The sequence below is a fragment of the Alternaria conjuncta genome (assembly GCF_024043145.1).
Source record: "Alternaria conjuncta strain BMP 0040 chromosome Unknown scaffold_5, whole genome shotgun sequence".
Taxonomy (NCBI): domain Eukaryota; kingdom Fungi; phylum Ascomycota; class Dothideomycetes; order Pleosporales; family Pleosporaceae; genus Alternaria; species Alternaria conjuncta.
The window spans coordinates 1,361,857-1,385,402 of record NW_026250094.1 but is presented as its reverse complement, the minus strand read 5'-3'; the positions used below and the strand labels follow the sequence as shown (position 1 = coordinate 1,385,402).

General features: G+C 29.7%; 3 protein-coding genes across 3 annotated transcripts; all 3 read left to right on the top strand.

Moving 5' to 3' along the window:
* Positions 1-203: 203 nt before the first annotated feature.
* Positions 204-859, top strand: J4E85_004103 (uncharacterized protein; the record flags this gene model as incomplete). The annotated part of the gene is made up of 2 exons (XM_051468365.1): positions 204-599; positions 647-859. The coding sequence occupies 2 exons, from the start codon at positions 204-206 to the stop codon at positions 857-859; spliced, it is 609 nt and encodes a 202-aa protein (XP_051327957.1).
* Positions 860-2,225: 1,366 nt separating this feature from the next.
* J4E85_004102 (uncharacterized protein) lies at positions 2,226-3,128 on the top strand (the record flags this gene model as incomplete). Its single annotated transcript, XM_051468364.1, has 3 exons — positions 2,226-2,346; positions 2,417-2,929; positions 2,995-3,128. The coding sequence occupies 3 exons, from the start codon at positions 2,226-2,228 to the stop codon at positions 3,126-3,128; spliced, it is 768 nt and encodes a 255-aa protein (XP_051327956.1).
* A 535-nt stretch (positions 3,129-3,663) lies between these two features.
* Positions 3,664-4,052, top strand: J4E85_004101 (uncharacterized protein; the record flags this gene model as incomplete). Its single annotated transcript, XM_051468363.1, has 2 exons — positions 3,664-4,007; positions 4,043-4,052. 2 exons carry the CDS (start codon positions 3,664-3,666, stop codon positions 4,050-4,052), a joined length of 354 nt encoding a protein of 117 aa, XP_051327955.1.
* Between the last annotated feature and the right edge of the window lie 19,494 nt (positions 4,053-23,546).

The following is a 23,546-nucleotide window of genomic DNA, read 5'->3' as shown; positions in this document are numbered from 1 at the left end:
CGAGTGATGGTGAAGTTCAGGTGCCGGGCGTGTTGCGGGCGAGGGTCCCCGCTGCACGAGAGCTCGCCGTCGTCATGGCTTGGCGCTCGGTCAATTATTCTTTGCCCGCTGCACTTCCGTTCGTCATACCTCACACGCCGTTTCACAGTCGCCAACTCATTCTTTCACCATCTTTGAGTCGTGTCAGTTTGTGTCATATCGTCATGCGCTCCTCCACCTCTTTGTTGCGCGGCATCGCCCGAAGCACTGCGCCCCGAACTGCACGAATCCCCCATGCCGAGCGCATTCCAGCGCCTGCAAAGCGCCTCTTCCACACACCGCGAACGTCAGCTGCAATACGACCATCACTCATACTATCACGTGCGCGGTTACCTTCTACTGTCCGCTTTGAGTCAAGCGCGGCTCCTCCCACGTCAACAGATGCGCCAGACTCACGACTAGAGCGCGAACAAGTCCCGTCATACGAACTCACATTTACCTGCAACGTCTGCAAGACACGCTCTTCACATCGACTGTCGAAGCAAGGCTATCATCATGGGACTGTCTTGATCCAATGTCCGGGCTGCAAGAATCGGCATCTCATTGCAGACCACCTCAAGGTATGACCCATGGATAGTTGGCTTGGCTGGAGGCTAATAGTTCCCAGGTATTCTCAGACAAGTCCGTCACGATCGAGGACCTCATGCGGGAGAAAGGCAGCCTAGTCAAGAGGGGTTCCTTAAGCGCAGAAGGCGATGTTGAATTCTGGGACGACGGCAGCACCACACCCAGATCCGCACAATTCCACGCCGAATCTAAGCCCAAGGGCGACAACCGCCTGGCCGCGCAGCCGGAACCATCGAAACCCTCGCAAGACTAAACGTTACGCATTCGAGATAAACACGTCCACTTGTCGACACGGCCGATTTCTCGGACAACCGCCGACAGCCTGTATAACATTGTTTGAATACCACTCAGGAGTTTTCGTTGCGATACAGCGTTTCCGGATGGCTGGGTGCACCTCGAATACACACGGCCCTGGAACTTCTCCACACGCGCAAAGAAGTGCTTACAGTGATGCTAGACTTACTTTTGTTCGTTCAAGATCGTGCTGCCCGTACCGCGGTATACACCCTTCGATCTCATCGTTTTGTCCAACTTGATGTCAATCCTGAACGATGGATGTGCCCGACGCGAACATGACGTCCATTGCCAAACACATTATGACCTCCATCGGACTGGATAAAAAGCATCGGAGGATGTGGTATGTCTCGAAACTGCCGAGGCCTAAATTTGTGGGGATGGTGTTTCGTGCCAGTCTGAGGTGAAATCGCGACCCTCAGATCGAGAGAAACACGACCGATCAGCTGGTAATATTCAGGACGGTCTACCGCAAATGTCATGGTCGGCCTAACTGTTGTTTGTTCAGAGCCATCGTCAGCTGACCTGGTAGAGAGCACCCTGATCATGCTAGCCATCTCACGATTGTCAACTACAACTAGGTGGATCATCGCGGCGATTTGCAATCTGAACCGCCTTTTCTAAAGCCTGCGTTGCGATAGAATCTGTTGAACTTGTCAAACCCGGTATTTCTTACCACTTCCAAGGCTTTTGTTGTATGGTAATAAGAGTTTTGGACGCTGCGCACTGCCATGTCCACTCTCCCTAGAAGATGACCGACTGGGAAGAATCCCATACGTCTTTTCCCATCCCAATACTTATGGGTCTGTCCTTTCGAACCGAGGAACGTTACCGGCGCATCGCGATGTGATAGGATGCGATCCACTTCCCTACGTACGCCGAGATCGTTGTAACGGACGCGAAATGAGTTGTGGCTTGTCGGTTGTTTATTCCGAACCGCCAAGTCCTCGAGTGTTTCTTTTACCTCTCCCCATCACGAATCCATCAAGCACATCCCAGAGAATCGCCAAAAAGTTCACGTATCGCATCTCTTCGTCGACTTTGCGAGCCGAGGCACCCCAAATGGCGTGGTGCAACGTCCTTTAGATGTTGGGGCCGAGGGCTGGCGATGCCATTGACGAGTTTCACGCCTGACAACGATGTGTAGCTGTCACTCGAAGCAGGTCGATATATAATCTGAATGCTCAAAGAGTTTATAGACACCAGCAGAGATCACTTCAAGCGAATCACTCATTGACAGTCGTACCTTCACATCCTTTCGTTAACATTCATTTTTGAGATCCATTCCCATCATTACTCTGCCCGTTCTCTCATTTAGAACCACCATGAAGGTCCCATCTACTATCAGCTTTCTCGCTATCTTTGCGTCAGCCTCGGCTTTCCCTACCTATGTTGCCCGCCAGGCCTGGGTGCCCAGGAACTGGACAGCTCCAGGTCCTACCGATGGTTAGTTACAACATCTAAACAGACATGTCTGGCCGTGATAGGAGCATCACACTAATCAGTGACTCAACAGCACGCGGTCCATGCCCCGGCATGAACACCCTTGCCAACCACGGCTACTTGCCGCACGACGGACGAAGAATCACCCGCGACATCCTCGCCGACGCCATGCTCGAAGGCTTCAACATCGCCAAAAGCGACGCCATCATCCTCTTCTCGCAAGCCGTACGCACGAACCCAGAGCCGTTCGCCCGTACATTCGACCTCGACACTTTGGGCCGCGAGGGCGTACTAGAGCACGACTTCAGCCTGAGTCGCTCTGACCGCTTCTTCGCCAACCCCCTCCCCTTCAACGAGACCGTCTGGGCGGAGACAGCGTCCTTCTTCACGACACCAGAGATTACCGTTCAGCAGCTCGCCGATGCTCGCATGGCACGACTTGCAACCTCTAAGAAGACTAACCCGGAGCACAAGGCTTCGTTGTTGGCGGATGGGTTTAGTTGGGGTGAATGCGCTTCGTTCTTTGAGATTATGGCGGATGGTACTACGAGCACTGTTAGGAAGGACTTTATTGAGTACTGGCTGCGTAAGTTTCAACCTTTATCTTTTGAGAGGATGAATGGACAGTAGTGGCTAACGCATTCGATGCAGGAAACGAGCGTATGCCTACTGAGATTGGCTGGACTCGCCGCCCAACTGTTATGCAGACTAGCGAGCGTACTAAGTTCACTCGTGCGCTGATGGAGGCTGCGGGTCAGGGTACTGGCTTTTCTTTGTTGCAGTGAGCGGGTCTTGCGGGTTGTGGTTAGTGATCACGCGCTGGAAGCTGAGGGGAAGGGAGAAAGACGCATGGTGCATAGGCTGAATGTGCCCGAAGAATTTCGTTATGTACATATTATGGATTATGGGCGCACAGGTTGTACCTTTATCCAACTACACAAGTTGTTTCTTGCTGCCCGCTTGAGAATTATTGGATTGGTATATGGGTTATGTTTACTCTATTTCAACAAATCAGCCTCGAGATAGACATCATTGCTGCTGAGGAGTAGAGCTTTTCCTTCGTTCACCGAAGATGCGTGTTGGCTGGACTTAGTCATCAGCCTCGTGTGGCTGCCTAAACCTATCCAATCGCTCCTTCCCCGCTTCGCTTCCTCGAATCTCACTTCTCTTACCAAACTTTTCATTGCACCAACATCTCCCCAGCAACTGTACTCACATGCATTAACCGTACCGAAAACATATCAAAACGATCGTTGGTCAATCGCGACACGGAGTATTCGAACGCTTGAAGCTACCGCTTCGCACCATTGGTCATGCTCAATGGAAGCCCTCCAAGCACCACTTACAACGGGTTCAGAGAGATCGCCATATCAGCCTATCGATTCAGATGCTGGAGAGATTCGCTTGGTCGAGTTATTGCCAGGTGGATACGATGATTTGATTAGCCTGTGCCTACACACCGTCAAGCTAGAACAGCGGGCAACAGATGAGGAGGAACCAGACGAGGAACCAGACGAGGAACCAGACGGGGAGCCAGACGAGGAACCATTCGAAGAACCAGACGAGAACGAGTTCGACCTGGTATATTCAGATCAGGAGAAATCAGACGATGAGCATCGGTACGAGCCTGCCTTCTACTGCCAATTCGAATATGAAGCTCTCTCGTATGCGTGGGGGACAGCGATTAGCCCTTGTACAGCACTGGTTGATGAGTTCGAGTTGCCCATCACGGAAAGCCTCGACCAGGGGCTGCGGCGTCTTCGGTTCTGCGACAAAAGACGTATGCTCTGGATCGACGCTCTGTGCATAAATCAGCGAGACATACAGGAGAGGTCTCATCAGGTTCAGCATATGGCTAAGATTTATCGGTCTGCGAAGAGCGTTGTAATATGGCTTGGCGAGTGGCCGAATAATGCGGGTTGTTTACTTCCAGATGACTGCCAAGCGCTCTGGCTGACCATCCTACGAGAAGAGATGTTGGAGGATTGCACCACGATGCCATACCATGTGTGCAGGGAATCTTGCACCAGGATGTCATACCAGATGTTGCAGCACTTTGTCGACATCATGTCGCTCCCTTGGTTTAGTCGCCTCTGGATCATCCAAGAAATAGCATTAGCAAAATCGGATCCTATGGTTCTGGTTGGTAGGTCGATTGTCACGTGGTCAAGTCTTATGAACACCGTCGACAAGATACTCGGCTCAGATTGGTACAATCTGCTTTTGGATCTTCAAGACCAGTTTCATGCAGGCTGGGGGCGAATGCGCTCATTGGAAGAAATTAAATCAAGATCTCTCAGCCATCGGGGCTTGTATTGGTGCCTAATCGCATCAGATCACGCTCTAGCCACAGACCTGCGCGACAAGATCTACGGAATCCTAGGAATATGCGACTTCCAAGTTATCAAACCTATCTCGGCCGATTACTCGAAAAGTCTACCGTATGTACTTGCTGAAGCTACTGTCATCTCGATCTTAGAAGAGTCTGCATTTCCATATTTTGTCGACGAACCGTCACCTCTGGGAGTACCTGACCGAAATCACCCTTCTTACCCGTCCTGGGTAATAGATTTTACATCACCTAACTCGATGAAATTCTTTGACGAGATTCTCAATACAGAACTGTGTCCCGATGAACAGGAGAGGCGGCGAGGTTCGATAGATAAATCATCGGATGGCCTGACGCTTTATGCATATGGCAGGCACGTTGACTCTATCTGTGGAGCTCAAGCCCTTTCATCGGATTCAAAGGAGTTCGGCATCGAAGATCGGATACGGGACAAAGAATTATACGACTTCTACCACGAGTTCTTACAGCCGAGGGGCATCAAATCGCGTACGCTTCTACGCACGCTCATAATGGGAGATGGCACGAACGGAAGAGGAATGATCGAAGACGAGGATTATGATCACTTCGCGAGCCTCTTGTCTGGAAGTAGGCATACATTCCGTCTTCCAGATGAAGTAACTAGGAACCGTTATATCTTCGTTACTGAAGACGGACGCCTCGGCCTCTCATGGCATGTTCATCGCAAATCAATACCTGTTGGCTCCATTCTGGTTTGTTTATTTGGGACGGAAGTCCCCTTCATTCTGGCACCAATACCAGGGACTCACTCACACGAGATGATCAATATCGCCCACGTGCGCGGATATGGCGATCAAATCTTGGAGAAGCCATATAATTATAGCGTGGATGCGGTCTGGGTAGACTTCGCCGCGGAGGGTGGCAGGGAGTATGCGATCGTGTAGTCCCTCCTAGGAACCCGAAATCGGATACCAGCAGCGGTCGGATCAAGTACAGACCCTTTCGAACATCAAATTCAGTAACGAAGATCTCTGGTGACTGCGACAGCAGCAATGAGATTCAGCAAAGCATACAATCGCGGAGATCCGCTAGTAGCCACATTCCTTGCGGTGCGGCCACGCTTCCCTCGCCGCACTTTGTCACCGAGACACTGGACAACACAGCACATCCGGTATGTATGATAGCTGCAGGCGTCGTTCCTGAATTAGCCCCGACTATGCGCGTTTTCCTTGACACGGAATTGACAAACCGCCATTACCGGAATCCAAACCCCCAACGTACACAATCAAAGTTCCTTGCTCCACCCCCACGACCACCCCGGGTACCGGTAGGCGTTCCTGGTTCCCCATTGGCGTCCCGCGTCGGCCCGTACCACATGCCACGCCGCGGAAACATGAGCAACACCTCCATTTCCTCGAAGAGTATAGAACTCCGTCTGACGTGATACAATCCGCCACCAAAATAGGCGAGCTTACTCGTTTTCACCTGCCTCATCTGTTGCGCTAAGCCAGATAGCTTGCCTTAAAACACTTGTGTAATAGTAAGGGCGGCCTTAAGCCCTAGTTTGTATTACACTTTGTAGAAATTAAATTTTATTCTATCTAATTACTAATAAAGCTACTAACTTAAAAATTTTAATAAGTTAACTAGCTTAGAGCTCTTAACCTAGACTCTCTAGTCTAAGTTAAAATAACCTACTTATATACGCCTACTTAACGTAGCTCTAGAGCTCTTAAGTCTACTAAAACTATATAGCGCCTTAAGCGTCTACTACTTTAGATAGCTATCTAGCTAGTATCTTTATAATATACTTATACACTTACTTATATATCTACTTATACTTATATTTATATATCTACTTTACGCGCTATCTATAAAAGTCTTATATATATTAATAATAGAAGTATATAAAATAATAATATTATTATAGTTAAGAGCTTTAAAGAGAAGCTATTAAAAGTAAATATATATAGTAAAGGTATTAGCTTAATATTAGACTAATAAAGCTTTAGATCTAGAACTATTATACATCTCTTTCTAAAAGTACTTAAAGTTCTAACTAAGTAGTAATAGTAAGGTATATAAAAAGTAAGAGAGCCTTTTAATAAAAATACTCTAAAATAAATAAACTATTATTAACGTATATTAGTAACGTTATTACTTCTAGTAACTCTAGTTACTTTATTTATACTACTAGTTATATTATAAGATAATCTATAATTCTACTAAAGTACTATAAAGAACGCTATACTAGCTAAGACTAGTAGATAGTAACTCTATAGACTACTATTAACTATAAAAGCTAAAGTTAAATAAAGACGTATATTAGAATTAGTAACTTAGTAGGCCTTAAGAGCTTTATAGCTAAGATAATTATTAAATAACTAGCTAGTTCTTCTTAAGTATATAAAGTCTAATAGTTAGAGTAAAGTAACTATAAGGTCTTTATTATTATTATAGTTATAAAATATAATATATAGTTCTAGATAGAAAAAGTTATAGTTATAAAAATTTTAAATAAAGTTTTATAGCTATAAAGATTTATATAAAGCTACTAAAAGTTAGATTAATTATTACTAACTTATACTACTTTATACTATAAAAGCTTATAGTATTCTATATATATTATTAATAATATAAGTAACTTAGTAAAAGTCTATATTTTTATAGTTTAATAACTTAACTAGTTACTCTATCTTAATATAGCGTATATTTAGTATTATTTACTTACTTATAGTAAACTATAAAGTAGAATACTTATTTATATCTATAAATTTCTTTATCTTATTTTATATTTATAGTATCTACTATTATAGAAAAGTATATATTATATTAATATAGTTAGTAAAAGTGTTAGCGTTACGCTATTATTATATAATAGTAGATATAGTATTAGTATTTAAAAGAAGCTAGAGCTAGTATATAGGCTCTAGCCTAGATCTTAGCTACTAACTCTTTATAGTAAGAAATAGAAATAAGCTTATAGTAGCGCTTATAGCTAAGTTAGCTTTAAATTCTACTAATAGTAATAGCTACGCCTAGTTATTTTATAAGTAGTTAATATATATATATAGATACTACTTTAAATTAGTATTAGTATTTTTAGTCTAGCTATTTATTTTTAAGTAGTAAGTAGTAGATAGCTTAAAATAAGTACTAACTTTATTATAAAGCTAGTTTTAAAAGTATAAAGTAAATTACTTACTATAGTTAGATATAATAGTTCTAGAGTATTTCTTATACTTCTAAATATACTTTATAAACTTATTTACTACTATAAAAACCTCTAAGTTCTTTATTATAATAAACTTCTTTATTTTAGATAGCTAGTCTATAACTACTATAATATAATAAAATAAATAGCTATACTATATAGAAAAGAGAAAAGGTATAATAAAGTTTATAAAAATATTATTCTAATACTATATTAGTATAAAGAGTAAGTATAAGAGTCTATACTTTATAGTATAATTAACTTTAAAGTATTTATATATAGCGTAGTTATTAGTAAACTATATAATAGTATTTATTATACCTTACTAGTAATACTACTAGCTAACTTATTAGTAAGTAGTAGTATATTTACTATAATCTCTAAGTAGACTATTATAAAAGTGCTTAATAATACGTATATATAGCTTCTTACTATAAAAAGTAATAAGTTTTTTATTACTAATAAAGAGCTTACTATTATTACTAGTCTCTAAGTTAGAAAGCTTTATATAAATACTTTTAGTAATAAAATAATATAGTATATAATAATTATTAGTAGCTAGAGTAGCCTTAATATTAGTAAAGTAAAAGTTACTAAAATATAGTTTATAAATAATATTATTAAGTAGATAGTTATTAGTATTTATAAGATTATTATATAGGTTATAACTACTCTTAAGAAAGAAGTAGACTATCTCTATTAATAAGATAGCTATAGAAATAGTAGCGCCTTTATCTATTTTTTATATTACTATAAGAAGAGAGCCTAGGTTATATACGCTATTACTAAGGTATATAGTAGCTAGTTATATAGTAGTATAGCTACCTCTATTCTTAGAGTAATAGCTATTATTCTATTAATTCTTACCTAGAATTATCTAATATTAGTACTAAACTTAGTTATTAGTAATCTTATTTAGTAAGTTACTAGTATAATAGGTAAAGCTATTAGGTTTAGTACTCTACTTATCTAGCTAGTAGATAATATAAAAGTTAAACTTTTTAAAGTACTTAGTTTACTAAGTTTAATAATAATTAAGAGTTTATTTTATATAGAAATACTCTAACTTATAATAGTTTATAAGAATATTAATATACTTAATAATACTAGTAAGCTCTAGCTTTTATTTTTTAAAAGTATAAATAATAGCTAGAAGCTTTTTATTATATATTTTATAATTATATTTAGTAGATATTATTTTCTTTAAGAGATAGGCTATAGAGTAAATAAAGCTATCTTTCTAGACTTATAAGAAGATAGTAGTATAAATATAATTTAAAGCGTTTATCTTTATAATATACTTTAGATTAGAATTAAAGTAAAATAAAACTATATTACTATAGAAAGCTTTCTTAAGTATAATAAAGAAGAGCTTTATTTTATAAGTTATCTTAAATAGCTTAGAGTTACTATAAGTAAGATATATAAAGGTTTTTATAATATTAGAGAATTTATATATAAAGTATTAGTAGAAGTTTATAAACTTAAAAAAAGCTTATATATTCTTAAGTAATTAGAAGAGCTACTACTTTTATATAGCGCTTATCTTCTTAAAGTTTATCTTAATACTATTAGTAGTAACTATTAAGCTTAGAAATTTAACTTCTAACTTTATAAACTTAGACTTTAAAATATCTATAAGTAACTTAGTATTAGAGAGACGCTTTACTATCTAAACTAAGTAGTATTTATATTACTTTAGCGTCTTACTAAATATAATAATATTATTAAGATATACTATATAAAACTTATCTAGATATTTATAGAGAATATTATTAATATATACTTAAAAGGTATTTAGACTATTATATATTTTAAATAGTATAACTATATACTAGTAAAGGCTATAAAGTATAATAAATATAGATAAGTATTTATATTTATTTTTAATCTAGATTTTATTAAATATAGTAATAATATTAACTTTAGAGAAGAAATAGAACTTAGCTAACTTAGCTAGTATATCTTAAATTAGAGAAGAAGTATTATAGTTCTTTACTATATAGATATTAAGCTCTTAGTAATTAATATATATATAAATACTTTTACTTAGTTTTTAAATAATAAGTAAGAAAGCTATCTATATAGAAGTACTACGCTTAATATATTTCTTTTTTATTATATTATTAATATATAACTTTATAGTCTATACTTTATTATAGAATATAAGTCTAAGCTATTATAAAAAGAGCTTAAGTAAATAACTAGTATTATCTAGCTTAAGCTTAATTTTATAGTTAAGATTATCTTAGAGCTCTAGAAGCTTATCTACTTTTTTTAGATTAAAGCTCTAATATAAAGAATAAAGAATAGTAAGTAAGTACTTTAGAATATCTTCTCTAGTTATATAAGAATATTCTATCTTATTATAAAACTTCTTATAATTTTTAAAAAGAACTTTAGAACTAGTAGCTTATAGTTACTAGGTATTCTACTACTTATTATTAGATAGATTAGCTAGATAGTAGACCTTTTTATAAGATATAATACTAATATTCTAATTTTAGTAGATAGCTACTATAGTAATCTAGCTAGAGATAAAGATAATATTAATAGAAGAAGAAGCTTTTAAGTAGTAAGCTACCTTCTAGTAAAAGTCTAAGTTTATAAATAAAAGTTATTTCTAATAGTAACTACTTTAAGTATAAACTAAATAATAGTTATATATATACTATATTAAGTAGTAATTAGAGTTAAAAAAGAAAGATATATTATTCTAGTTAATATAAGAGCTATAAGCTTAGAACTAAGAAGTACTAAGAATTATTTAGACGCCTAATAGTTTAGTAATATAAGCTAAAACGTTTTTAATATAAAAGCTAAAGAAGATAGTTACTCTAGCTATATAAGTAACTTTAATAACTTTAGAGCTATTATCTAGCTCTAGAGTAGTAAAGTAGAAAAGAAAGATAAGTTTATATTTATATGCGTAGGTATAAGAAGTATTAAGAAATATAAAAGTATATCTAGTATTATTTATAAGTTTAGTATATTAAAAGAAAAAGTAGTTTAATTATAATATAATTTCTTTAAAGACTAGTTACTAGCTTATAAAAGGCTAATATATATTACTATATATAGTAGTAGTAGTAATAGATAAAATAGTAATATATAACTATTAGAGCTAGAGATAATTAATAATTAGAGATAATTAAGTATATTATAATTAACCTACTACAAAAGAAAGTTAGAATAAAATCTCTAGCTTTATACCTAAGAGCTAAGTAATTATATATCTATAATTAGTTAATTATAACTACTCTCTAACTTTAATATACTCTCTAAAGTAGTAAAAGTATTAATCTACTCTACTAAAACTAATTCTATTAAATCTACTATAATTAGTATACTCTAGTAGAGTCTAGGCTTAAGAATCTAGAGCGTAGTAGTAGGTTATAGCCTAACTAAGTATTTAATTATACTTAATACTAATAGTAGTAAGCTCTTACTTATTTAAATAAGGCCTAATAGTCTAGAAATTAACTTTATTAGTTTAGAAATTACTTTATAATAGTCTAGAATATAGCTAATAGCTATAGAAATCTAGGTATCTAACTAGTAAGAGATAATTCTAATAGTAAGATCTAGGCTTCTAACCTCTTCTAGGTAAGGTTTATAGCGTAATTAATAGCTTAATAAGCTACGCTAGCTTTTTATATAAGTATACGCTTAGGCTAGAATTAGAAACTTTATAATAATAAGTTCTCTAATTCTTCTCTTCTCTACTATAATTATCTACTTCTATATTATTAAGATACTTAAGCTAATAAGCTACCTATCTAATTAACTTATCTACTTAAGATTCTTAGCTCTTAAGCCTTAGCGCTTTTAAGTTTTACGCTTAATTCTCTACTCTACTTAATATACTACTCTACTTACTTTTCTATTCTTTCTATTACTATAGTAAGTTCTTACTCTTATACTTAAATTAATAGCTAACTATTATAATTTAGTTTAATAATCTAACTTCTAACTCTAACTCTAGCTATAAGTATTAGCGCTCTAGCTTCTACTATAATAGTATTCTATACTCTAATTATAATACCTTTAGTAGTAGTAATTATAATACGTAAGCTAGTACTTAGCGTAATAGCGCCTAGCGTAATAGCGCTCTACTTAATAGCGCTCTATAGTTAAGCGCTTAACCTTTTTACTACGCTTAACTTAAAGACGCTACTACTTAAATTCTATTTTCTTTTTCTAGAATAATAGTAGCTAATAGTTTATTCTCTAGTAGCTTTATATAAGGTAATTAGACTTCTAATACTTAACTATCTTAGAGCTTTATAAATTCTAATAATTAACTAGATTAGAGCTTTAAAGTAACTAGTAGTTTTAGTAATAATAATCTCTATAAGAGTTATAAGTAATTAGAGTTATATACTAAGCGTACCTACTTAGATTATAAGAGCTTTTAGTTTAATAATTTTAATAATAAGAATATCTAAGAGACTATTAAGCCTATTTCTAAAAGTAGTATTTTTATTACTAATAATACTTTCTAGACTTAAAATTTAGGTCTTTAGTAATTTAACTATATTAAAAACTAAGGCGCTTAAGATTAAGAGAAGTAAGCGTCTCTAAGTAATAGTTATAGTTATAGTTACTTTTATAAGAAGTCTAAGACTAAAGCTTTTATATCTAAAACTCTTCTAGATTATCTATATCTAGTGTATACTAGTTATCTATATAAGTAAGTTAAAGTATTACTTAACTATAATACTTCTTAACTTTCTAAGTATAAGTATTATATCTATTAGTAGCTTCTTAATAATATTTAGAAAGCTAACTATTTTAAGTAACTCTATTAGGTTATATATTATTTATTCTATAACTTTTATAACTACTATACTACTAATTAAAATTTATATAATTACTTTATAAGCTTAGTAGATTACTATAGTACTAAAGTAAGTTTATAATTCTTTTCTCTTTAGTTCTTTTAATCTTTTACTAACTTAATAATAGCGCTAGAGTACTAAGAATACTATTAAGCATTATAAGTAGCTCTACTAAGATCTTTATACTTATAAGAAGTAAAAAAAAGAAGCTAAGAGTAGTTCTAAGATACTAGCTAAATTATTAGGTAGAACTTTTAAGTTTTTAGGTAAAAAGAGCTTAAAGAGTACTCTGTCTATAACTTCTTAAGACTTTAATTAACGTAGTACTTATAGTAAGTTTATAATACTAAGTAAAAGAATAAAAGAAATTAATATAAGTAGTAGCTAAATAGCTCTATCTATACTTTCTACTTAGAGTTATCTATCTATAGCCTTTAATCTAATACTATAGCACTTAGAATACTATTATTAAAGCTTATTCTAGTAGCTACTACTACTAACTTTCTAGCTATAGGCTTCTTAATTTAGAAATTAGCTACTATAGAATTAGTAGTAGAATTAGTATAGTTATTATTAGTTTTAGTAGCGTAACTACTAGTCTTAGTAGCGTAATTATTAGTCTTAGCTATATAATAATTATTCTTAGTATTATAATTCTTAGCTACGTAGTTATAGGTCTAATAGCTCTATATCTAGTATTATAAGTAATAGATTCTATTACTATACTTAGTGTTAGCTAGCTAAGGCTAAGTATATAAAAGCGCTGCTACGTACTAAGTATAATTAGATATAGCTTAAGATTTATATATAGACTTAAGCTACTAAGACTACTTATCTATAAGCTTAGGTTAAAAACTTTAAAGATAGCTAGAATAGTAAGCTAGCTTTTAATAAAAATAACTATAAAAGTTATAATTAGAAGAATTAGCGCTATAGTAGTTAGTAAGTTAGTAGCTATATAAGTTAGTCTAGTAGAAAAGTTTAGTAATTTATCTACTTTATACTTACGTTAATTATTAGTAATTACTTTTTTATAACTAGGCGCTAGTTAGAGTAACTAAGATCTAGCTTAGATATAATTAATCTTTATAGTAGTAGTCTAAATAAAAATCTCTCTACTCTATCTACTTCTTAAGAATTAAATATTATAAATCTTATAAGTTAAGTAGCTATTTAAACTTCTTAAACTATTATTAAGTAAGTAATTTAGTTAATCTATCTATAGGCATAATTATAGTTTCTAAATACTTAACCTTAAATAATTTTTTAGTATATTTCTACTATAGCTATATATTCTAGATATTAATATACCTAAGCTAAGTATTAATATACTTATTCTTTCTAATAACTAGCCTAATTATTTACTAATTATTATACTAGACTATCTAGAGTTCTTTAAGATTAAGCGCTAGCTTCTTAAGAAAGTGCCTAAAAGCTATAGCTTTCTTAGTAGTATACTTAAAAGTAAGTAGCTCTACTTCTATAGTAGAAGTAGTAACTATACTTTACCTTATAGCTTTCTAAAAGATTACGTCTTTATATAATATAGTAATATATCTATAAAATAATTAGTAGATCTCTAGGTTATTAGTAAAGAATACGTCTCTAGTAATTATTAAATTAGGCCTATTATAGTTACTATACTAGATTATATTAAAGTAGGTATAGTAAAGATATATAATTACTTACTCTATAGCCTTCTTATACTTATTACTTAAGTTTATAAAAAAGTATAAGAGCTTTAAGATAGTATACACTATATCTAGTTAGAGTATAATTACTATATAAAGTATAGAGCTAACTATTTTCTAGTATTTCTTAATTTTAGACTTAGTTACTTCTCTAGTATTCTTAATTAGTTTCTCTAATAGCAGAGGCGTTAGAAAGAAAGATTTATCTCTAAGCTTAAACTTCTTAAGTATCTTATCTATATACGTATTATAAATAAGTATAATTATCTTTAGATATTAGTCTCTAATTATATAAATACTAAGAAACTACTTTATATCTCTCTAATCTTAGATCTTATACTTACTAGAGATCTTAGCTTATATAGCTATTACTTATTACTTTATATCTTTATAATAAAGTAATAGAATATTATTAATATAGAAGAGAATAAGAATTCTACGTTTTTAATTAAAGAAAAGATAAGGCTTTTCTTAAGAAGCTATTATACTAATAGCTCTTAGTATTTCTAAAAACTTCTTATACTATAATAGTAAAAAGTTTTATAATCTATAGAGTGCATAGTTAAGCTATATATATAATTCTAGCTTTTTAAAGCTATCTAGTATTTTATAAATTACTAAGTTCTCTACTATAATCTTTATATTAAGAAACGCTTCTATAATATTAAACTATTTAATCTCTAGATTACTCTAGGTAGTAATTACTATTATAGCGTAGAAGAACTTTATAGTAAGTATTACTATATAAGTAGTGTTAATTAAGTTCTTCTTCTAGAGATTACTATAAACTATAATTTAAGCTTTATATTTAAGAAAATAGCTATTCTAATTATACTTATAAGTCTATACTTATTTTAATAGAAGTAGCTAATTTTAGACTTTTAATCTATAGATTTCTATTTAGGTTCTTTTCTTTCTTAGTTAATTAATCTTTCTTTTAGAGGCATCTTTAAAGAGTATATATATTAGGTACTAAATTAGTTATTTCTATAACCTAAGCAGCTCTTAGAGATTATTATAGTATTAATAAGTAGTCTTTAGCTTATACTTACTAAGCGTAGTAGCTATAATAATAGAGTTTATAGTCTTATAGCTAGCTTAATTATTCTAGTCTTCTTAAAGACTAGAAAGATAAGTTTTATAAAAGTTAATTTAGGCTTACTTATTAACTAAGCCTATAATTACTATATTTACACTATCTATACTATTACTCTCTAGTTAATTACTAGGCTAAGAAAGCTACTTACTTTTACTCTTAAAGTGTTTTAATAGTTAATAGATATTTATAAGAAAAGAGTACTTAGACTTTTTACTTATAACTTTTCTACTATAGTATATTCTAGAGAATTTAGCTATTAGCTAATTTTATAGCTATGTTAATTATTAAGAAGAAGCTACTAATTTAGATAGCCTATCTCTTAGTCTTTTTAGCGCTTACTCTAGTTAAGCTAGTTTTTTATCTATTTCTATAGAACTAGAGTCTATTATAATAAACTTAATAGATAGAGTTAGATCTTCTAATCTATATATAGAAAGCTTTCTACTTCTAAGCTCTAATAGATTAGCTCTCTTAGGCGTATATACTACTCTTTAACTATTAAAAACTTTATAATTACTTTAATTACCTATCTCTAAAATCTTACACTTAGGCGTAGATTCTAAAGTAGTAAGCCTAGTAGAAAGCTACTAATTATTAGAAATTTCTAATAGAATACTAGCCTTATATTCTATCTCTATTAAATTAATAGAGCTTTAATTATATTTAATAGATAGACTAACTTTATTACTTTAATTATAGTCTACGTTACCTCTAAAATCTTACTTAGTAGTTAGTAGCTCTACTATACTTGCTATTTAATTAATAGAAAGAATATTAAACTTCTCTATAGAATTAATAAGCTTACTATTATTAAGTATTTTAATCTACTTAAGTGCTTAATCTCTAGTTAGCTTCTCTTTACGCTTACTTTAATAGAACTTCTACTTATTAAAGGTAATATTATAAGTTATAATTACTTAATTAATTACTAGTACTTATATATAATATATATTAAAAGCTTAATAGCTAATAAGATATCTTATATAGCTATAAGACTTAACTTTAAAGTTCTAATAGTACTTTCTAGCTACGTAATTACTATTAAGTAGATACGCTTAATAGCTATAAGTATAAATTCTACTCTAATCTAGGTAAAGATTAGTAGTCTAGTATCTAATTTTAGGTAGCTAATAATATTAGAAATACTTTCTAAACTATTTATATAATATCTAATCTAGAGATTAATAGCTATAAAGCTATAATAGACTTATTCTATAGAGTTAAGCTACTATATTTATAATTACTAGCTAGAGCTTAGCTAGAAGATTAGCACTTATATATATCTTAATTAACTTAGTAATAAGCTTTTAGCTAGCTCTCTCTACTAAGCTATTAGGCTTATAAGTATATAGTAAAGGCGTTATAATTATAATTCTCTTTTCTTTAGCCTATTTCTTATATCTTAAGTACTCTCTCTAAGGTAATATTATAGTATTATTATCTTAATAGATTTCTATAATCTTCTACTAATAGCGGCGCTTAACTATAGCTATAAAGCTTATAATAACTTCTATTATAGAGTCTAGCGTTTTATTCTTTAGGTTATAATTATATAGCTTATCTAAATAATCTTTCTTAATAATTAAAGCCTATTTATTAAGCGTGTAGCTTATAGAGAAGTTAAATAGATTTTATAATACTCTAAAGAAAAGACGTAGTAATAGCTTATAAAGCTAATAAGAGATTCTTTAAGATATATAAGTAGTAGCGTAGTTATTATACTTACTATATTATATACTTATAATCTCTATATTCTAGATAGCTTTTATAAAAGCCTTAAGAGCTTACTTATCTAAATAGCTAGATCTTTAGTGCTAAAGATTAGCGTTACTAGTGTATAATTATAGAACTTATAAGTAGATAATAGTATTTATAATAATAGAATTAGAAGAATAGATAGAAGAGTTATATTTAATAAATAAAAAGTTAAATCTATACTTAAAAGTTATAAAAATAACAGATACCTTTAGCGTGCCTATTCTAATTATATAATTATAGCCTATATACTATATACTACTATTTCTAAAAAGCTTCTCTAAGATAATATTAGTATAGAAACTAGAGATAATCTTAACGCTAGTAAGTATAAGATTAGCTTTTCTAGATTCTTTAGAGATACTAAGAATAAGATAAAGTATATAATTACTAATACTAATTACTAGAAGAATCTAGCTACCTATCTTAACTATTTCTCTATTAGTTTTAATAAAGAAATTAAGCTTAATTAAAGCTTTATTATTAACTAAGTAGACTATAGCTCTACTATTAAGAATTATACTAGCTAAAAGAGCGTAAGGCTTAAAGCCTATACTAAAGATAAAAGACTTAAACTTAGTAATTAGCTTCTTAGAGTAAATAATTATTAAGACTATATTACTTAGATACTTAGAAGCTAGAGTGCTTATTTTCTAGCTAAATTACTTAACTTTTTTATATAGACTGCTTTACTTCTCTTTATAATAGTGCTTTTAGATTTTTTACTTATCTTAAGCTAAGAGTTCTATTAGTAGAACGCTTAGTAGTCTAAATCTAGTAATTATAGTCTATAATTAGTAATATAAGATAGGCTTTTACTTATACTTTATATTAGGTTTATAAAGGCAAAGCTTAGGTAGTAAGCTTAACTACTTCTTACTTAACTTAGTAGAAGTAGAAAGTTAACCTATAATAGCGTTAAAGATTATATTAGCTTTTCTCTTTCTAGTAGTAATTAATATCTTCTAAAGAATAACGCTAAATACCTTACTAAGATTATTAAAACTTAACGTATCTTTTCTAAAGGCTATAGTAAATAATTAATTATATTACTACTAGTAGACTTACTTAGAGTTAAACTTCTTAACTATAGTAAGAAAGTTAGTAATTATAAAAAGTTCTTTAACTTTTAAAAGCTTAAAAATCTTTACTTTCTAGTAGAGTATTAACTAGTTAGTAAACTACTTCTTAGTAGTATCTCTTTAGATCTTTTTAAGATAAGTGTAATACTTTATATAAACTATATACTATATAGTCTAATTAGTAGAAGTAAGTATAGTCTTAAGAGTTTTTATAAAAAACTAAACTATTCTTCTATTATTACTTATAGTTATAAGTAATAGGTAATTAGGTATAATAGTGTATATAATCTAGGTCTTAATATTATTAATCTTTTTACTCTTTCTTAACTACTACTTAGACTTATAGTTTTAGTAGGCTATAAGTATAGTACTATTCTTAGTCTTATAATTATAATCTTATAAAAAAGTATTATACTTATAGATAGCTTTATTATACTTATTCTTTTAATTCTTAGTTAGCTCTATAAAGAGAGAAGCTAGAGCTATAGGCTCTAGAACTAGAAAGTTAGAAAACTTAGGCTTCTAAGTATCTATATATTTAATATCTAGAAGATTAGAATTAATCTTTTTCTAGATACTCTTCTTATTATAGTGTTACTTAAAAAGCGTAAACTAGGTATTCTAGTTAGATTACTTCTTAAGAAGTATACCTATAGCTATAATAGCTATATTATAATTACTTATATTTATAAAGTTAGAGCGTAGAATTAATATAGAGATATAGAGAGGTAAGTAGTAATTAAGTAATTACGTAGAAGAAGTTCTAATTAAAAGACATTTAGAGAAAGTAGAGTAGAAATAAGATTAACTAATCTTATTTTCTAGTAAGCTTTAATGCGTAGTAGAAATTAGTTCTATAATTAAGTAGCTAGGCTTATAACTATTAAAGCTAGAGATAATTAATAATTAAAGATAATTAAGTATATTATAATTAACCTACTATAAAAGAAAGTTAGAATAAAATCTCTAGCTTTATACCTAAGAGCTAAGTAATTACGTGTCTATAATTAGTTAATTATAACTACTCTCTAACTTTAATAATAACTCTATTATTATCTATTTAAAAGACTTAATATAATTAGTAATTACTTAAAAAGTAGAGTTAGAATTATTATTACTATTACTACTAACTTCTATAGAAAAAGAAAAAGTAATAAGATATAAAGAAAGCTTTTTATTATTATTATAGTTCTTAGATATAAGTAATAGAAGTAAATATATAAGAATATTAGAGGTAGATACTAGTACTAATACTAGTGCTATTAGCTTTTTAGACTAGAGAGATCTCTAAAAATAACTATTACTAAAGACTTCTAGTTTTCTAAATAGTTAGTAAAGTTATTAATAGTATTAACTCTAATAGCTACGCTCTAAACCTTAGAATAAATAGCTTTACTAACTAGAACTCTACTATTAGTAATAGCCTTCTCTAGTGTATCTTAGACTTTATAATAAGTATTAAATAGTAATATAAGCTAACTAGAATAATAGCTACTTTAGAACTTATAGCTATAGTTCTTTTTAAAGTAGTTAAAATAATAGTTTATATACTTAAGAACTTTAATCTATATATTAGAGTATCTTTAGAAGCTAGAACTAGTATTATCTTTTTAGTTACTAGTAGTAGTAGTAGTAGTAAATACTTTCTTACTACTACTACTACTACTATTATTATTATCTTCTTTACTACTTTTATTATTACTATTATAGTTTAAGAAATACTAAGAAGTAGCTTATTTAAAAAGGTAAAGTATCTAGTAGAACTTTATAAAGGTAAGCTTATTATTAATAACTTTTATAGTAGTTATATTACGCTACTAGATAGAAAGATAGTTATATATAAACTAGATTTTAACTAAATTAGTCTATCTAAGTAAAGCTATACTAATATTAAAGTAGATAATATATTTACTTATAGTCTTACTAGTCTTTATATATAACTTATTACTCTTATACTAGTATAAAGTAGTAATATTACTATTAAAAGTATAGTATACTAAGTTAAGAATAATTTAGATCTTATTAGAGTAGGTAAATTTCTAGTCTAGAATAATAAAGCTTTATTAGATATTTCTAAACACTACGCCTTTAGTCTTTTAATATAGATAGTTTATTTTTTTAGTTTTAGAAGTAAACTTATATTTATAGTAATTAAACTAGTTAGTAATATCTATTTTCTACTTAATATAGTTAGTCTTAGTAGTACCTTTACTAAAAAAGATATTAAGTTTATACTTCTTAGAATAGAGTAAGTAATAGTTATAACTATTCTTAGCTTCTATTTTTAAAGTAGAAAAAATACTATAGTAATAGTACTTATAATAGCTTAATAGGCGTGCTAGGTAATAAGCGTCTAACTTATTACTATTAGAGGTATCTAAGTTATCTAGTAAAGTAGTACTAGTCTATAAGTAATAAAATACTTAGTTTTTATAAGCACTATTCTTAGTAAGCTTAAGATAAGCTTAGAAGTTAGTAATACTAGTATTTAAGACTTAAGTAGTACGCTAAGCGTTCTACTTAGTAGTAAGATATACTATATACTCTTTATAGTATCTATTCTTATAAGTAGTTTTATAGATAGATATTTTATAAAAACTTATAGTAACTTACTAAAAGTTTTAATAATTAATATATATAAAGCTCTAGACGTTATAAAGTTATTTACTTAGCTAGATAATATAATAGTTAAACTTAGAAAGTTAGTCTTAAAGCTATATAATATATTTAGTAGACTTATTAAAGTTATTCTTAAAGCCTTTATACTTATTCTAAGTATCTTAGACTTTAAAAAGTAAAGTTTTTATTTATATAATATACTTTATAAAATAGTTACTAAGATAGTCTATACGTATATATTTATTACTAATATCTACTTATATAAAGTATAGTTATTTTATTATATTAGTAATAATTAATAATAAGTTAAGATTAATACTTATACTTTTTAAATTATTAAGCTTAAAAACTTTATTTTATTAAGAAGCTTTCTTATCTATATCTATTACTTATAACTTAAAAGTAGTAATATTATTTTTCTAAAGAATAATAAAGAACTTAGAGAGCTAGCGCTTAAAGTATAGATACTTAGAAAGTAAGTTTATAGTAGTAGTAAGTAAGACGTTAGTAGTAGATAAAGTATTATAAAAGCTTAGCTTCTACTAAGAGCTATACTAAGTATTTTCTATATCTAAGTTATTATTAATAATAGTTTTTTATAATAGGTAACGCTATACACTTATAGAAGAATAGTAGATAGTATCTTAGTTAGTAGAAGCCTTAGAGTTACTAAAGATAATAGACTTTTTACTCTAGTAAGTAGTAATAGTAGTAGAGAACTTACTATTACTATCTAAGTTAGAGAGCTATTTACTAGTAGCTATATTAATAAACTAGAATCTATTAGTGTTATTATCTAGTAGAGCCTTATTACTATATAATATAAAGTAACTAGATACTTATATATTATAATACTATTCTTAGTAAAGATCTTAGGTACTTAGTAATTATAAAAGGCTACTACTAGAAGTATAGAAAGTAGAGAGTAGTACTATCTAAAAGTAAGTCTAGAACTATAATAGCTATAATAGTACTATTATAAATAAAAAGGCGCTACCTATAGTATAGAAGAACTATTCTAATATCTAGAACTTCTAGAGTTCTTTAGTAGAACTAACCTTAGTGTAGTTTATAGTAGTAGTAGTATTATACTAATAGTAGAAAATAGAAAGTATAGCGTATAAGTTAATAGTAGACTTAGATATAGACGTAATATCTTCTAGAGTCTTAGATATATTATAGTAGTAAATAATCTCTATAGTATTTTTATAGACCTTAAGATATAGAGAACTAAAATACTTAATAAAGTCTATAGTAATTAATAAAGCTACTCTTTTAAGTGCGCTATTAGATAAGTATATAGTTAACTATAATAATATATAAAAGTCTTATATATATTAATAATAAAAGTATATAAAATAATAATATTATTATAGTAGAGAGCTTTAGAGAGAAGCTATTAGAGGTAAATATATATAGTAGAAGCGTTAACCTAATATTAAACTAATAGAGCTCTAGGCCTAGAACTATTATACTATCTTATATACTATATAATATCTAATTACTTATATATACTATACGTATTATATTATATTATATATATATACTAATATACTAAATATAGCTTTATATTTAGCTACTCTTATAAAAATACTATTACTAGTAATATTATAATACTACTTATTCTAATATAATACTTAACTAATATATTATATACGCTTTATAAACACTACTTAAGTAATATAAAAGTATATTTCTAGACTATTTTATACTTTAAGCGCTTTTATAAACTTAGTTTTATAAGCTTTTAAGTTAACTTTATTATCTATATTATAGCTTAATAACTTTAGTAGCTTACTTTACTTTACTATAAACGCTTTCTTTATATTATTTATATTACTTATCTTTTATAAGTCTATACTATATAGCTATATATATATATACTATATACTTACTTAATTCTTTATATTCTTAAAGAGATATATAAATAGTTTAAGCTTTAGTACTAGCCTTAATAATAAAGCTTTTTTATTCTTTTTATTTTTTTTACTAATACTAGCTATCTTTTTATATACTACTATCTTTATATTTAGAAACTTAAAGTCTACTTAATTTATAATTTTATTTAGATATACTTTTAATACTACTTATTATTAGCTATATATATATATATATATATATATATATAATATAAAAGTACTTACTAGTTATAACTAGTTCTAGAATAAGAGAAAGTATTATCTTATTTAATACTTTTAAATATTTAGAAGTTTTTATAAATATTTAAAAATACTTTTTTTACTTTAAAGTTTTTATAAAGAATATATACTTCTTTACTACTACTTTTTTATAACTAAACTACTCTTTTAGCTTTTACTTTTTAAGTTTTTTTTTTACTTTAGCTTTTTAGCTACTATACTTTAAAATATAACTTAAATTAATTTAGATTATTTATTACGTTTTAGCTACTTAACTTATACTTACTATAATTATACTTTCTATTCTATCTATAGCTACTATAATTACGCTTACTACTTCTTTTTTATCTTAACTAGCTTAATAATACTAAATTTATAATATATAGCTTATTTATTTTTATAATAGTAATAGTAATAGTAATAGTAAAGCTATAATTACTATTTTTAATAGCTATT